A 17,812-nucleotide genomic window follows, 5' to 3' on the forward strand; every position below is an offset into this window, starting at 1 on the left:
GATTACTGTTCTACATAGACAGAGCACTGCTTTTAACAGAAAAAATGCATTTTTAAAATTCAATAAATGGAGCTCTGCTGATTATAGAATTTAGTCGACTCAAGTTGCTGGAATTAGCTTTATACATCATTTTTATCCTATTTTCCTCCCTTCACCACAGAACAACAATTCCTGCTTCATTCAGGACTGTGACATACTTCATGACTGCTACCAATAGTATTATACAAACAGCCGAGAGGAGGTGCACCTGCAGCAGATCATCATTACGAGCTCTCACCAAAGGATACATCATCATGCTGGCTTGGCCTAAATAGCCAAGTGGTTATGGTACTGGGCTTGTAACCCCAAGACCAAGAGTTCAAAGCTCACAATGGCAAACTATGAAACAATGTAATTTCATCTGAAACAGATGGAAACGTGTTTGTACTCAAAAGAGTTACAACAGTTCCCTAAATGACACAAGAAAAACTGGGGTGATGGAAAGTTTGGATCAAGAGTTCAAATCTCACAATGGCAAACTATGAAACAACGTAACTTCATCTGAAACAGATGGAAACGGGTTTGTACTCGAAAGAGTTACATCATCATGCTGCAGTAAAATTATTTGAAACCTGAAGTAATATTACCGTAGGCAAATTCATGCAGCAAGCAGTCCTGGATTCACATTATTGACTGTAACACAGGTATTTCACCACTGCCCTGAGCAACAGACACATAACTAGCTAATCTGTGAATGAGTCTGGGAGTGATTCCCCATTAACGTGAATAATGGAGAACTAGATTTTAGATTTGAAAGTTGACAGTTCAAATACCAGGGCAGTCCATCACTCAAAAGTCATTTTCCTCATCAGTTTGGGTTGGATTTAAACCTCATACCCAGAGATCCAAATTGAGTGATACAATAGCCTTTGATCTCTGGGATCTTGGCTTAAATCCAGTACTGAATGCAGCCTCTTCTAGCCACTGACTGCAAACATCCTGTATGAAACGAGTTTGCACAGTTCCAGTACAGCTCCACAGGGCACAAAATCTTGGTAGTAAATTGAACATTTCACCCCACAAAGCCACAGAACAGCGGTTATGGGAAAACATCACAACAGTGCAGGAGGAGCAGATAGTCTTCTGAAATTGGAGCAGAGGCATGTTGTTGGAGAAAAGTGCATCTAATTGCCATATATCTCATCTTAAACTTTAAGATGTTGACATTGGGTATAAAAATAGAAAGTTGTTCCATTCCTCATGCACTAACATCCCTCACAGCATTGAATATAAAAAAATGTAATCCTAAAAGGTCACTTCGCTCATTTGGGCAAGCTCACCAATACACCAGGCTGCTATATAGAACACAGTACTCAACAAAGTTGGTTCACTTGAGCCAAATGCATTGCAATTATCACATCAAGATCAAGATCATCTTGTCCTCCAGGCTGACACACGCACGAGAAAATAAACTAGGAATGTAGGTTCTGTTTCAAAAAACAGGATTTAGCTACTGTCTTGTAATTAAACCAGATGACAAAAGGATTTTGGTACCATAAGCACATTTGACCTGATTGTTCTGATCCGATTCTACAGACGACCGCTGGCATCTTTTCAATAGCAAGCACTAACATTTTTTATGTTGGCCTTTTGTTTCCCAGCTGAGCAGTAAAAGTTGACCTTAACAAGCTGGACTTTGTTTAATATATCATCAACACACTGCAAAAAATCAGATTTAAAACAGGTCTGGCAACATTGTTCTGATGTTTCAATAAATAATAAATACTCATGGCACTTTGAGAAGTATTTACAAGGCCAATAAGAAACAAACGGATTTTAGTATGTATTGTTTGTAAAGTTCAGTCAGAAAATCTCTCAATACTCACACAATCAGATCAGTGGAACAATTGTGACCTACTGGAAGCATTCAAAGGGGAACTGCACAGTTCCAATTTCAGGAGGAAGCAAAGGGATATAGGTTTTAAAAATGACAAAAATAAGCAGATTTGATTTTGATACTGTAACTGGATGAATGACTGAGCTAATATGCTGAATCATATTTTCTTGTTTCTATAGTGCTGGACTCAACAATATTTTTCTACAGAACTTAAGGTTATATTTTTCTAAAAATAGAAATTAAATAAGACTCTGGAATCTAAATGAACAGCTCCAGTTCTGCACATGATATGTTCCCAATCCAGGCTAATGAGGAATCATCTTATCTCTAATGAGTAAAGTACAAAAAGGAGCAACACTTAAACGCCTTGCATTTATGTAGCACATTTCACATAGAAAATAAAATTCCATTCATCAGTGTACATGTAGAAAGCTGACAATGTCTGCAGATGATGGTGTCACAGGGCAGGAGGAAAAGGAACCAACCAAAGCTAGGTCCTCAGAGGATTCCAGAGATGAGAGTTGTGTGGATGGGGGTGGACAGGGTACAGGAGAAGTGAAGGCAGTTCCAACAAGCTGGATGAGAGAGAGGGCAGAGATCTCCCAGGTCAAGAGTAGCAGAAATTAAAAAAAAAACAGAATACAGGTCCTCTACTCAACTGCTCATTGAGGGAATGATAGTGTAGTGGAAACCGAGAAAATGGGGAGAAAAATTTTTTAAAAAGAGTTTCTCTCTTACTGTACATTTTACACAACCAGCCTGCAAGCATACATACCTATTCTAATCATGTTATTATTTATTTGCCATAGATGGTAGACATTCTTGCCTCTTATCCAAATATTCTTTCTGACTCAAGTTCTGTTGGGATCTCCTGATTATTGTATTGACTGTCACTAAAACAGTGGTTGTGGGCTGGTCACAAATTTAGAGTTTTCTAAATCAAACTTAAATAGAAAATGGAAGAAATAAGAACTGACTGTAGCATTTTCTGTAAAACCTGTTATTGTCAAAAGCTTTAAATAAAGTTTAATATTCACTTCAGATTTTAAAAAAAATTGGGCGAACAGAAAATAGTAATGGAAGACTATAGTTATATCTATTTCAAAACTATATATGTTGGAGATTGGTACCACAATTATTGCAATTTTAACAATTTATAAAATTCATGTCTACTGTAGCTACAATTATTATTTTGTTTGCTGAAAAATCTTGTTGTAAAGTTGAGTCTTAAAAAATTTGTACAACTTATTTTCATTGAAATCTTAGCTTGGGTACAGATTACCAAATGATGAAGGGAAGCATGTACTAGGTTCTAATGTCTCCGTCAGATTACTTTGATATTAAATACACATTTACAAAAAAAAAAATCAATCATTCTTAGAATGCAGCCTTGCTGACAAGCACAGCATTTATTGCACATCTCTAGTTGCCCTGAGATGGAGGTGGTGGGCCGCCTTCTTGAACAACTTTCTTACAACTGAGTGGCTTGCTAGGTTACTTCAAAATGACAGTTAAGAGTCAACCATGTGGAACTGGAGTCACAAATATGCCAAATCAGGTAAGGACAGTAGGTTCCCTTCCCTACAGGGACATTAGTGAACAGTCAGGTTTTTAATGACAATCCCAGAGCTTCATTGTCATGCTGATGTGATACTGGACTCACCTATTAGGGCAGACTGGGTAAAGACATCAGGCTTCCTTCCCTGAAGGATATTTACCAAAGTTCAATGCTAAAACAAAATTACAACCATTTTAACATTATACCAAAATCCTTTATAACTGTAACAGTCAGAAACATGTAATTTAACAGCTCTAGTGCTTTGGTGACAAGTCTGCTTAAAATATATCCAATAGTGACAAGATTATCACAATGCAAGACTAGTTGCTCTATATAGCTGCATTTACTGTAACAAGGCAAGATGGAGGGAAGAACAATTCAGCCTGAATTCTGTAATACAAGTAAATCATATAAGCTTAGAATGCTGGTTTCAGAACAGGAAATAAACTCCTGGTGACGTATTGGATAGTTTGCTAAATCAGTTGGCAGAGTGTTCTATGGTGGCCAGGAAAGCAAACAAAGTTGAGATACATGGAGAGAAGTAATTCTGAAGTTACATCTTGCCACAGTGAGATTGCTTTTTTGATTTAGATTTTAAAAAGCCGCTAGCTTCATTTCCAGCACTAAGGTGACAGAGGAATGAGAAGAGGTTTGCTATCTTGGGACATTTCCTCTCCATAATTTTTTTTTTTTATAGAATCAAAGAATGGTTACAGCACAGGAGGAGGCCAAATCAGGCCATCATCTCCAGGCACTCTGCTAGTTTCACTGCTCTGGTTTTTCCCCATAACCCAGCAATTATTTTCTCTTCAGATAATTGTCCAATTCTCTTTTGAAAGCAAAAATTGAATCTGCCTCCATTACACTCAGGTGGTGCAGCCTAGCTCATAACCATTTGCTGCATCAAGAAGTTCTTAATGTTGCCCTTGTTTCATTTGCAATTAACTTCAGATTCCAACAATGGGAACTGTTTCTCCCCATCTACTGTGTCCTGGCTCCTCAATTTCAAAAGCCTCTATCAAATCTCGACTTTCTCTTTGCTAAGGAGAACAGACCAAGCTTCTTCAACCTAACCATCTAACTGAAGTCCCTCATCTCAGGAACCATTCTCAAAAATCTTTTCTGCCTTCTCTCCAAAGTCTTCGCATCTGCCCTGAAGTGTGGTGCCCAGAATTGGACATAATACTCCAGGTGAGGCCGAACCAGTGTGTTTTATAAAGGTTCACCATAACCTTCTCATTATACTCTACGCCTCTATTTATAAAGCTTAGGGTCACATATGTCTTAGTAATCACTTTCTCAACATGTTGTCAGCTTCAACAATTTGTGTAGATATACCCATAGGTGCCTCTACTCCCAAATTCACTTTGGAATTGTACACTTTGTTTTATATTGCCTCTCCTCATTCTTCCTACTAAAATGCATCACTTCACACTTCTCTACATTAAGTTTCATCTGCCATATGTCTGCTCATTCGAACACCCTGCCTATGACCTCTTGAAGTTTATCCCTATCCTCCTCACAATTCACAATACTTCCAAGTTTTGTGTCACCAGCAAATTTTGAAATCATGCCTTGTACACCCAAGTCTAGGGCATTAATATATATTAAGAAAAGCAATGACCCTGGTACCAACTCATGGGAAACTCCACTATATACCTTCCTCCAGTCAAAAACAACCTTTGACGACTATCTTCTCAGACGGCCGGTAGCTCTGAAGCCTCTGCAGCACCACAAGTCAATGCTGAGGCAGGTCAGAGCACTCGGGACACTTCAAAATTGGAGTACCCCCCAGAAAGGTAGGCAATGCAAATCGCAGGGCGAACACCTCCTGGCAGATCAATGGAGCTACGAAGACTGCCTTTCCTGCTCGCAGCCCTTCTATGGGGCATGGAGCCTCTGGCTCCAGTGGCCCACTTAAAAGCCTCAGTGGCAAAATGGCAGTGGCCCATTAAATAGCTCTTAATTGGTCTCTTAATTATGCAAACAGGTTGCCCACTTCCTTGGAAACTGCCCTCACAGGAGGTCAGCGACAGCAAACCAGGAATGGCTCCCCCTCCTACCCCGCCTCCTTTCCTGCCACCCGGGGGCTGGTAAAATTCAGTGTTATACTTAAAATATTAGGAGTACTCAAGGAGAAGGAACAAGGAACAGGGTAACCATTTAATCCTAGCTAGGTCTCTCCTTGATTGATCACAAGAGTTGGCCCCATGTTACACAGCTAGGACAAGCCCTACCGTCCACCTGAAAGCATTCACCTTGTAGTACAAGTCTCTTCAATGAAATATAAATGCAACAAAGTGGCCAAAAAACACTGTTAGGACTGACTTACACACATGCATTTATACCCTGCCCTATAACCTCATCTTACCTGAACACCACACTTCGTCTTGACTTTCTATGTGGAATAATACTGGAGATACACAATGTATAATTCTAAATGCAAAAATGTACAGCAAAAGTTTGCTTCTTCAATCTTCCGTATGACAAGTGCTGATCCTGGCCAAGCTGGAGAGCTAACGTCATCCCAAAAGGGAGGTAGGTATCGGAAGGTGTACCCCAAAGGTGCTGTTACACAATTGATAATGATCAAAAGCAGCATTACTGGAGGCACTGGAAGTCCTCACCAGCTCACTCCTTCAACCAAGGCAGCAGAATCAATTCAGTCCTGTATTTGAGCACAAAAATCAAAGCTGACACTCCATTGCAGTACTGAGGGAGCACTGCATTGTCAGCTACGCCACTTTTTGGATGAAACCTTATAATGAGACTCTGTCTGCCCTCTTAGGTGGGCATAAAAGATCCCATGAAACTATTTCAATGAAGAGTCGAGGAGCATTATGGCCAATATTGATCCTTTAATCAATATCACAGAAACGAATTATCTGATCATTATCACATTCCTGTTTGTGGAAGCTTGCTGTATGCAAATTGATTGTCAAGTTTCCTACTTTATAACAGTGACTACAGTTCAAAAGTACTCCATTGGCTGTAAAGCACTTTGAGGTGCCTGGTGGCATCCAAAATGCCATGAAAAAGCAAGTCTTTCCTTCTTTTTAAAGTAAGCAACTTAAAAGCATACATCTTTAAGAAAGGAATAGGTAATGGAAAGCAATGAAGTATCGAACAGTTACCCAAGTGTTAAAAAAGAACTGCAGATTGAATGTTGACAACATAGAATCATACAAACACAGCTCATTTGACCTATTGTACCTATCCAAATAGTCCCATTCCCTGCTCTTCCCAGTAGCCATGTCATTTTTGTTTCCCTTTTGACTAAAAATTTATTTCCTACTATCGCTATGGAATTCACACAACAAGACACTATCAAGTTTTCTCTCTCTCTACACAAACTCTTTCAAAGATCTTGTGGCTTGATATCAGTTTCTACTAAATGCTCATCTCACGTTGGATGCAAACTCCTTCCTTAATCATTTTTGTTAACAACCAAGGAATGTAAGCAAAGATACTATTCTAAGCACAATGTTGGATGAACTGACTAGGCCCTTTTTCTTTTAAAAGAAGAAAACAAGGTGTCTTTTAATTAACTTTTTTTTAAAATTACACGTCAATATTTCTTCTTGCCCAAACACCATCAGTGCACTGCAATAACTGACATTAATACTATTAAGAATCAATACCAATTATTAGCCCCTTGATAATACAGAACTTGAGTATTGCTGAAAAGAGACATGCTATCAAAGCTCTTCATCTTGCACTCATCAGGACACCTTGAAATAAATTACCAACTGTATCAGGGGATTGGTTGGCAAGTGGACTCTGATTGGTGGAGGCATTGTCATGGAGAATGCAGCATGGAACAGTTAGCTGCTCAGCTTTGTTCAAATTCAAACTGGCCAGGTCGGCTCTGATTGGTCAAGTAATTGCCCTGGGAAATGAACAAGGAAATTACATTATCAACATCCTGGGGGTTACCATTGACCAGAAACTAAACTGGACTAGCCATATAAATACTGTGGCTACAAGAGCAAGTCAGAGGCTAGGAATCCTGCAGCGAGTAACTCACCTCCTCACTCCCCAAAGCCTGTCCACCATCTACAGAGCACAAGTCAGGATTCCAGGTATAAAGGCCATACGTCCCAACGATTGGTGGATCATATCATAGAGCATATCCGTTTGGCTGTTCACAACAGGCAACGTACTGACCTTCCCCAATAAGACTGTGAGTGCAAAAAAACTCAAAACATAGCTTCAGGCTGCATTCTCCAAGCTTTTGTTTAGTTGAAAGAGGTACAAAGTGTGGACATGTTCCTTCTGTCTGAAAAGGACAGGGCTGTGAGAGTGAATATATGTGGCTTCTAGCATGGGTAAGTGAGCAACACTGCGAACCCGACTGAATCTTGAATTGATCTTCAGCGTAATTCTTAGCACAATCAAGATTATTTAGGTGTTGTCCAATCACGGAATCAGATCTAATGTTGGACATTACGTTTTGAGTTTTGCAAGCACGGGCTGACTGGATACAGTCAGTACTTTACCTATACAACATCAGCACTTTGTCAGCACTATGCAATAGCAACACAAGCGGTATTCTCCAATGATAGGATGCTGCCACCAAGCCAAGAAGATGTGTTCTGCCTGTCACACAAATGAGCAATGTGATATGTGAACTTCAGTGCTAGTGTGATACCAGGTATATAGACTGTATGTCCCAACAATTGATGAATCGCATCAAACAACACATCCCTTTGGCCGTTCACAACAGGCAAAGTATTGACTGTACCCAACCAGCCTGTGCTTGCAAAACTCAAAACATAGTTTCATGCTGCATTCTCCATGCCAATGCATCCGCCAGAGTCCATTTGCCAACCAATCAGCACTCTCTTCTCATGCAGTATGAATTGTTACAATTGGTCATTTCTTGTGAGCTATCCAGATGAGTGCAATATGAAATGCTTTGATAGCATGTTCCTTTTTCAGCAATAGTGAGAAAGCACAATTCTTTAAGATGACAGTAAATGGTAAGGAAAGAGATATAAAAAAAAGAGATGGAGCAAGGAGGGGAAAAGAGATTAAAAAAGATGGCGGGGAAAGAGATTAAAAAAAAGACATCGGGGAGCGGGGGAAAGAGGTAATAAAGCGGGAAAGAGAAGAGATAGAAAGGCAGGAAAGGGAAGAGAAGTGATGAGAACTGCCTTTCACAACCTCAGGAACAACAGCTTATATTTATACAGAGATTTTATGATGCTGCTGTAAAGCAAGAGCCACAAAAGGAGATATAGATCAGGTGACCAAAATCTTGATCTTAAAGGAGGAAAGTGAAGTAGAGAGGCAGAGAGGTGTAAGGAATATATTCCGGACCTTAGGGCCTAGGCAACCGAAGGTAGGCATGGCCACCAGTGGTGGAACAAATTAAAACTAAAATCGGGATTCACAAGAATTAAAGGAGTGCAGCTATCTTGGAGGGTCATGGGGCTGGAGGTGATTACAGGGGTAGAGAGGGGCAAGACTATGGAGGGATTTGAAAACAAGATTGAGAATTTAAAAATCAAGACTCTGCTTGACCATAGAACCATAGAAAAGTTACAGCACAGAAGGAGGCCATTCAGCCTATCTTGTCCATGCCAGCCCAAGGACAGCCAGGTGCCCTTTCTAATCCCACTTTCCTGCACCCGGCCCATAGCCCTGCAGCTTAAGGTGCAGATCCAGGTACTTTTTAAAAGAGTTTAGAGTTTCTGCCTCTACCACCAACTTGGGCAGCAAATTCCAGACACCCACTACCCTCTGCGTAAAAAAGTTCTTCCTCATGTCCCCCCTACACCTTCTGCCACTTATCTTGAATTTATGTTCCCTGGTTCTAGAATCCTCCGCCAAGGGAAACAATTTTATCCTGTCCACTCTTATCTATTCCCCTCATAATTTTGTACACCTCAATCAAGTCACCTCTCAGCCTTCTTTGTTCTAAGGAAAATAACCCCAACCTATCCAATCTCTCCTCGTAACTAGACTTTCCTAACCCTGTCAACATTCTTGTAAACCTCCTCTGAACTCTCTCCAGAGCTATTACGTCCTTCCTGTAATGTGGTGACCAGAACTGCACACAATACTCCAGTTGTGGCCTCACCTGTGGTTTATACAATTCCAACATTATATCCTTACTTTTATATCCTATACCTCTGCCAATGAATGAGAGCATTCCATATGCCTTCTTTACAGCCTTGTCTACTTGAACTGCTGCCTTCAGGGACCAATAGCCAGTTTAAAACCAGTTAAATACTTATGAAGTGTAGTCACTATTATAATCAAATGCTTTATTAGCTAAAGTTGCCATACAAATATAAATTGTCATAGTAATGCAGAAAACTCCACAGCCAATTTATACACAGCAAATCTCTCGCAAACAACAAAATGATAATGATTAAATAGTCTGTTTTACTGATGTTGGTCGAGGGAGAGCTCCCTTGCTCTTCTTCGAAATAGTGCCATGGGATCTTTTACATCCATCTGAGAGGGCACTCGGGGGTCTCAGTTTAACGTCTCATCTGAAAACGGCACATCCGATAGCGCAGCCCTCTGTTCTGCACCGGAATGTCAGCCTATATTTCATGCTCTGGTGAGTGGAATGGGACTTGAACACAACCTTCTGACTCAGTGAGTGTGCAAATAACTGAGCCAAAGCTGACACTGTAACAAGAACGAAAATCACAAGAAACCCACAGCAGGTTCTTTATCATTTGTGAAATCATGGTGAGTTTCCACCATCTTCAGTCTTTCAGTTTTCTACTATCCTTTACCAGTCTCTGCCCACTTACCAAGCACCAATAGTAATTGTCTCTTCAGGTTTAAGATAAAAATTCCATGTGTGGTTCAACCCTTGGTCCTGTGGCCTCTTCAAGTCAATGAAATATGGTAGCCGCACTGAGAAAGAAATTAATAAAAACTTTGGAATGTTAGAACAATGAAGGTCATGTCAAAGCACTTGCATGTGATTACATTCAAATCCACAATAATTCTTTTGCCTCATTTAAAAGCTGCAACTCCTTCACGAATCAAAATCTTTATAAAAGCACTTGGTGCAGAAAAGAGCTAATTAATTTTCTGACACTTCAGTATTTGGTATAACTTTTGAAAATAATTTGGATATTTTCTAATACTTAAATATCAAAACTGTACCCCAAGACATTTATACTTGCAAAGAATCAATACTTTGGCTTTCAAAATGTAAAACATTCTTGTTCTTATCATAGAAGTTCTTTCAGTGAACTCTGAAAGATATTTACTGGAAAATAAAAGACGATATTTTCCTCTTTTCTGAAGTGCCACAAGCTTGCAGTTAGAAACCCCTCAAACATTCCCCAAGTTATAAATACTATCTTGCATTCACCCTTGCCATAGGGCATTGACACTCTTACTATATGTTTCCAAAGGCAGTGATCTCCCTTAAGTACTTCATGGCCATTGTTCACCATGAACCTTTACAGCAAGTATTAGCTGATTGTTCAAATCATGGGGAGGGGACATTGCAACAGGCGTACAAATATAAATTGTCGTAGTAATGTAGAAAACTCCACAGCCAATTTATACACAGCAAATCTCTCGCAAACAACAAAATGATAATGATTAAATAGTCTGTTTTACTGATGTTGGTCGAGGGAGAGCTCCCTTGCTCTTCTTCGAAATAGTGCCACAGGATCTTTTACATCCATCTGAGAGGGTTATATAGCAATCAGGAGTACAGAATCTGACTCGTTTTCAATTCATTAACCCTGGGGATTATAGCCAACTGCTGTTTTAGCTGATGGCAGTTCATTATGCACAGGCCAGACAAAAGCCTTCCTGGTCTGTATGACTCAGGATTAATGGGGGAAGTCTCTTATACAATACTTCCAAATGCAGTCCAAACATTTCACATATCCCTTGTACCTAACTGTGTAAGTGGGAAGAACACAGCTATATTATTTTGTACTGATGAATAAAAAAAATAGAGTTACTTCTTTTGCTGTAAAAAAGTGGAACACAGAGTAATATAAGAAACTGCACAATATTAAGGCAGATCAACGTGGATGCATTTTTGCAAAGATGAGTTTAGGTTAGAGTAAGCGACACTTGAAGCATCCATCCATGTATCAAGGTCCCTGAGTTTTTGCAACAGTGGAATATGACTATTTAATTTGAGGGTGGAACATACTAAATAGCAACATTTGCTTAAAAGTATAGTGACATTTATCATAGGATCCACCTAAATTATATGTGGATGTTAAACCATCAGCTATTTTAATGGCAAATACACAGTCTCTCAAAGTTACATCAGGATCTACATTGGGACATATTGAGCAAACCGACACTTACCCATCTTGAGGTATTTTGAACATACAAAACTGGAGCTTTGATCAAAAACCTACTTCATTAGCTTTAGAAATGTGTGGAGATTAGCAGTTGCCTGAGGAGGAGTAGCAGGGAACACAAGAAAAAAAAAACAACAGATGTTGAAGGATTTCAAAAAAGTGCAATACCCAAGTTCCAAGGGGAAAGGTACAGAGCTCAGCAACAACTTTTATTTATTTGGTAGAGAGAAAAAACAAAAGGCTCTTCAAAGGAATGCAATGATCTAACTGAATAGTGAAAACAGCCCTAAAGGGCTGAACAGCCTATGCCTGTACCTATGCATGCAAAGAAAATTAGACAGTTGACCAAAAAAAGGACACTTTAGGAGGGGTAGTCAAAAGCTTGATCAAAGAGGTGGGTTTTAATAATGCTCTTAAAGGAGTAGACACAATTGTCTCAAAGGAGTAGACACAGGTAGAGAGGCTCAGAGAGAATTCTAGAGCTCGGGTATAAATGCCTGAAAGCACACTACTAAAGGCTGCTGAGAATAATTAAAAGGTATAAGTGGTCTAATTCACCAAATTGCTACCCAGTGGCACATCATACTATACTCACCAAAATTTAAGAAGACCAGTTTGGCTTGAATGGCTGGACACAGTTTTACTACGAAAGGAATGCATATGTACACAGCTAACAACCACACAGCTAGCTTCTTGATTCTGTACAACAACCGAGATCGTCTAAAAGGTGGAAGCAAAAGAAAAGAAGAGTCACTCTACAAAAGATACTAAGCATTGTACTCATCATGTAGTGAATAAAGTGAAATCTCTTCCTGTAATCACGTTTCATTCCTTAATGCTAATCAATTGTAACATAATCAATAAAACAAAGTAAAAAATAAATGGATGCAAGGGCAATATATTGTTTTAAAATCTCATCATAAGTAAAGCTAGTCAGCATGAACTAGTTTACCTTACAAACCGAATTCTAGTCAAATATTTTAGCACATGATTACCAATTATAGTTAAATTATGCATTTCTGCAAATGAAACAAGTCAGCAAAGTGCTCAAAAAATTAACTAATCAGACAACATAACGTCTATCTTCAAACATTGGTTACTTGTTGCGTTGGTTTGCCCAATGCATCAACCTCAAAAACGTAGCATAATCTACACAGCAATACACTACTTGGTGTGGTTCCCAACCATGCAGAAGTGTTACGGACAAGGGAAGGAGGCAAAACTGAACTCTTATTTTTTTGGCGCCTGCCCATAAGCAGAGGTGTTTTCATTTTTGAAATAGGCTGAAGCCTGTTCCCCAAACTTTCTGTTTGAGGTCAATTTTTAAAGCAACTCACAGCAAACTCTCTTTAGGGTTAAACTGGAAGTATATCTTATTCACACATTCAAACCCAGCGAATGCTCGCAACTTCACACACACACACACACACAGAAGCACACAAGAAGATGATAGGAGAAGTTTTTACAACTATGGACAACTTAAAGAAAAAGCACCACAGGTGTAGATATCAGTCCATGTGATTGTCCGAGTCCAGAATGTCAGAATCCAGTGAGGGTTCCTTCACGGAGGAGCTATAGTTCAGCTTGCTGAAGCAAGTTTTTGCAGAATTCCTTTAAAGTTGATGGTGATACAGCAAGATGAGGTTGGTATACAGAGGCTTGGTCTGCACGGCAGGTGGTGGCAGGAATCTTCCAGAGAAACAGTGTTCAAAGGGGCTTAGACTTGATGCAGACTGTTAGCCAGCCTGGATTCTTGTTTGGATGTTTTTAGAGCTGCGAGGCTTGAAATATAATGTTAAAACTTTCCAAAGGCCTGGAACTTAGGGTCATGAGATGTGGCCCATTAATGAGTCAGTTGCAGGCTAACAAGCAGTTTCTATGTCTCTGGTCAAAATCCAATGTTTACCTTAGGCGTTTCGTACCTCTGCAAGTACAAGGAATTTTGAAGGCTCTCCCTTTAAGTCCAGGCTAGGGAGACAAGTTGTCTGCTGGTCCTTGATTTTGTTGATTGTAATGTGCCTTCACAATGACAGGTGTGAGATTTCACAAGGATGAAGGTTGAGCTTTTTCTCCTCTAACTTGTGATTCATGTGACCTGTAGCAGCCATCTTTTGATTCAGCAAAGTCAACTTTTTAAATAAGCAATTAGTTACAGTTTGACTTATAGTTTATGATCTCTTTCCTGTCTTAGGGATGTGACACCAGAGATGCTCCATTTTCAAAACAAAAACAGATATACCTGGAAAAACTCAGCAGGTCCGGCAGCATCGGAGGAGAAGAGCAAAGTTGACGTTTCAAGTCCTCATGACCCTTCAACAGAACGGGGGTGGTGGGGGCGCGGCAGGTGGTGGTGGAAACATTAAATTGTAATGTTTCCATTGAGATACTTACAACTCTGTGCACATAATATATTCTACTCTTGGTGACTTAAAGCTGCCAAAAAGAATTCTGAACCCAAGAAATTCAAATTCAATTGCCTTTAAATGGTAAAGAAACCCATATACATGCAAGCCAAATTTGAGTCAACCCATACTTCAAATTAAGTGATTTGCGAATAAACAGGAGACTGATTAATGGTTGACTGTATAGTGCATCTTTTGATAATATGCTAAAACAGCATTTTCTTTCCCTACCAAGCAGAAAATGAGTGGCATGAACAAAGCAACAAGGAGGCAACAGATCATAAAACCATGAAGACAGAGAATAGTAGATTGAAAGTCAATTTCGGTGGTGGGCAAGGAACAGAGCAGTCAATAGCAGATCCGTTGATTATCATGTACCCTCTCCCACTGAAGTCAATGGGGAGGAAAACTGGATGAGGTGTATAGCGGGGAGCCATCCCAACAGGAACACCTTCACACCTCCCCTTCCAAGTTGAATTTTACACCCCCACCACTATGATGTGAGTACATAGAATTTACTCCACAGAAACAGTCCAATTGGCCCAACAGATCTATGCCATTACAATAAAAGCAATATACTGCAGACGCTGGAAATCTGAAACAAAAACAAAAATTGCTGGAAAAACTCAGCAAGTCTGACAGCATCTGTGGAGAGAAAAACAGAGTTAATGTTGAGTCCATATGAATCTTCTTCAGAACTAAAGTAAAAAAAAAACTGGTGAAATATATACTGTATAAGGGAGGGTGGGACAGATGAAGTTGGATAGAAGGCCAGTGATAGATTAAGGCAAAGGAGAGAGATTGCAAAAGATGTCATAAACAAAAGGTCAAAGGGATGCTAATGGTGACATTGAGAGTAGAAGTCAGAATGAGCAAGTGACAGATGGCCAGAGTGGGGTGAGAAGAGGGGAAAAAAAGATTGAAATAGGCTAAAAGGCAGAGATAAAAGAATGAATGGAAATAAATTAAAAAATAATAATAATAATAGAAATAGATGGGGGAAAAAGATATATAAATATTTAAAAATAAATACTTGAAAAAAGGGGATCAAAAAGAGGTAAGGATGGAGGAGAAAGCTCATGATCTGAAGTTGTTGAACTCAATATTCAGTCCGGAAGGCTGTAAGGTGCCTAATCGGAAGATGAGGTGCTGTTCCTCCAGTTTGCCTTGAGCTTCACTGGAACATTGCAGCAGGCCAAGGACGGACATATGGACATGAAAGCAGGGTGGTTATCTTGTTTCACATGTTTACCAACCTCTCTTTCTGAATTTTAAAATATTTTCTATCATTGATAAAACTGATCTTTTTAACATGTGGGGGAAAAGTTCTGGAACATTTTAAACTGATCTCCTGCAAAAGGCAATTGAGCCAAACCTCAGTATTTTATTTAAACCTTGGAAACTCTATCTTTCAATTGACGCTAATGTAATGATCTATGCCAGTGTTAACACTCCACACCAGCCTCCTCCCACATCATCAGCATATCCTTCTATTTTATTACCCTCACATGCATTTATCCTAGCATACCCTTAAATGCATTTGCGCAATTCGCTTCAACCACTCATCTGGCAGCAGATTCCACATTTCAACCACTTTTTGAATAAAGAAGTTTCTTCTGAATTCCTTATTGGATTTTTGATATATACTTTTACAAACATCTTAACTGGATACAGCAGTTTAAAAGAAAACAAACTCAAATGTAATCCCTGCAGTTTATATCACAATACAAAGTGATACATAATACAAATACATATTTCCTACGTGTCTACTAGCTTATCATGTTATTGTCTGAAAGCCCAAAGACAAGGAAAACACAAATGGCTCTGTAATAACAGATGCAAGTACAAAAACTGACCAAGAACATAATCAAAGTCCACGTGAAATTACTGGAATTGTATTCAAGATGATATCCAATCTGTAGGGGGTTCAGATAAAAATAACAAAAACAGCCTGACCTTTACTCTTACGGCTCATGATGTGACCTGAGCCCTTTAATTACATTAGCATCAATTGAAAGATAAGAGTTTCCAAGGTTTAAATGAAATATTGAGGTTTGGCTCAATTGCCTTTTGCAGGAGATCAGGTTGAAATGTTCCAGAACTTTTCCTCCAAATGTTAAAAAGAGCAGTTTTGTCAATGATAAGACATATTTTAAAATTCAGAAAGAAAGGTTGGTAAACACGTGAAACACAGATTGCAGCTCAGAAAGGAACTAAACAGGGTCCCATTAATAAATATAGACTTTAGAGTTATTAGACTTAGGAATGAATCAAGGACACCTTGAAGGAAGTTCAGTGGGTAAGCTGGACAGATCAATGGTCTATTTCTACCTGAAATTGTTTACCTCATTAGCCAGTACGTCCCTCAGATTATTTATACTGCTCCACAGCAGCTATTTCAAGGTTGTCAGCTAATCTCTCACTCAGTTATTTACAATACCACCTGAATTCCCTTGACGGAATTACTGAACAGTAATCCCTCCTGGGTATCCATTATCTCCATGTAATACAATCCAAGCCAGCTATTATTCCATTTGTGTATGCTAAACAACACAACTTGGTGCTCTGCCAAAGGTGCAATATGAGTTTAGAAGCACTGTTCTACAAAGCTGTTAAAACCACATATAAATATCTCAAAGCCCACTACAGATTTGACTGAAGAATTTTAATGTTTAACTGTAGAAGAGTTATTAATGGTTTAATATTTTATGCTATTTATTCTTTATGGCAATTCTGTGTTCACATGCATTTAAAATGGGAGTAGGATTTTATAATTTCTTAGAAAGTTTAAAATTAAGCCATTTGAAAACTAGAGAAAGCAAAATAGTAATTTAACATGCTGACAGATCAAATTTTCTAGAAACTGCATTTCAGGTCTTTTCAACTTTTATCCGATTAAGATGCTTCACTTTGCATATTTAGATGGGCACAGCCTGATCTGGTTTCCATTAGGTCACTAGGACTATATCTGGTTTCTGCTAGGTAGGCCATGGAGAACTAAATACAAACTGCAAACAACTTTAATTAAGCTAATTATCTCAAAACACAAGGTCAGATTGGGACTTCGAAGGGGCAGAATGAATAAAAGTAGAGAGGAAGAAAATAAAATGGTAAATGAAACTAAAAACAAGTAGAAAGCTTGTAAACCCTCTTTTTCAACACAGTGGAGACGTTTAGAGAAGTATATATCATTACTCTAGGAGGTCAATTTTTTAAAAAATTTGCAATCTTATGTGCTTTAGATTAGAAATGGAAAAGTGCTGGAATGTTCAATAACAAATGTATTTTCTGAGTAAATTTATCTTTTGAGCACATACAAAGAAACTCAGTATTAACAAAAATCAATTCTTCCAGTGCATTCAGCTGAAATCCATGCTGAGGCTGGCTTCCACTGAGCGTGGTTGGGGGGTGGGGGGGTGGATGGAGAAGAGCTGATGTAACCTTTCCCTATAGATTGGAAAATTTGTTGAGAGCGAAATAAGTCACTGTTGCCTTGAAACACCACTCAAATCTTTGACAGCACAGTTAGTACTGTTTCAAGAACTCGAGTGAAACACAGGAACAAAATACTTTCCAAACAAACAGGAACACATCATCTGTTTTGGCTTCAGATGCATGGTCCGAGTCTGCGTGCTCTGCTTCCAAGATTGAAACAGAAAGTAAAGCTGTC

General features: G+C 39.0%; 1 protein-coding gene across 2 annotated transcripts in view; it reads right to left on the minus strand.

The window, feature by feature from the left end:
• Nucleotides 1-17,812, minus strand: part of abhd12 (abhydrolase domain containing 12, lysophospholipase) — a 154,321-nt gene that overhangs the window by 105,275 nt on the left and 31,234 nt on the right. For both annotated transcript variants that reach the window (XM_041177024.1, XM_041177014.1), the window contains 2 exons: nucleotides 12,336-12,460; nucleotides 10,208-10,313 (listed from right to left, as the gene is read on the minus strand). In XM_041177024.1, the coding sequence (XP_041032958.1) occupies nucleotides 10,208-10,313; nucleotides 12,336-12,460 (231 nt within the window). The remainder of the gene's footprint in view (nucleotides 1-10,207; nucleotides 10,314-12,335; nucleotides 12,461-17,812) is intronic.

The sequence above is a fragment of the Carcharodon carcharias genome, chromosome 2 (assembly GCF_017639515.1).
Source record: "Carcharodon carcharias isolate sCarCar2 chromosome 2, sCarCar2.pri, whole genome shotgun sequence".
NCBI classification, from domain to species: domain Eukaryota; kingdom Metazoa; phylum Chordata; class Chondrichthyes; order Lamniformes; family Lamnidae; genus Carcharodon; species Carcharodon carcharias.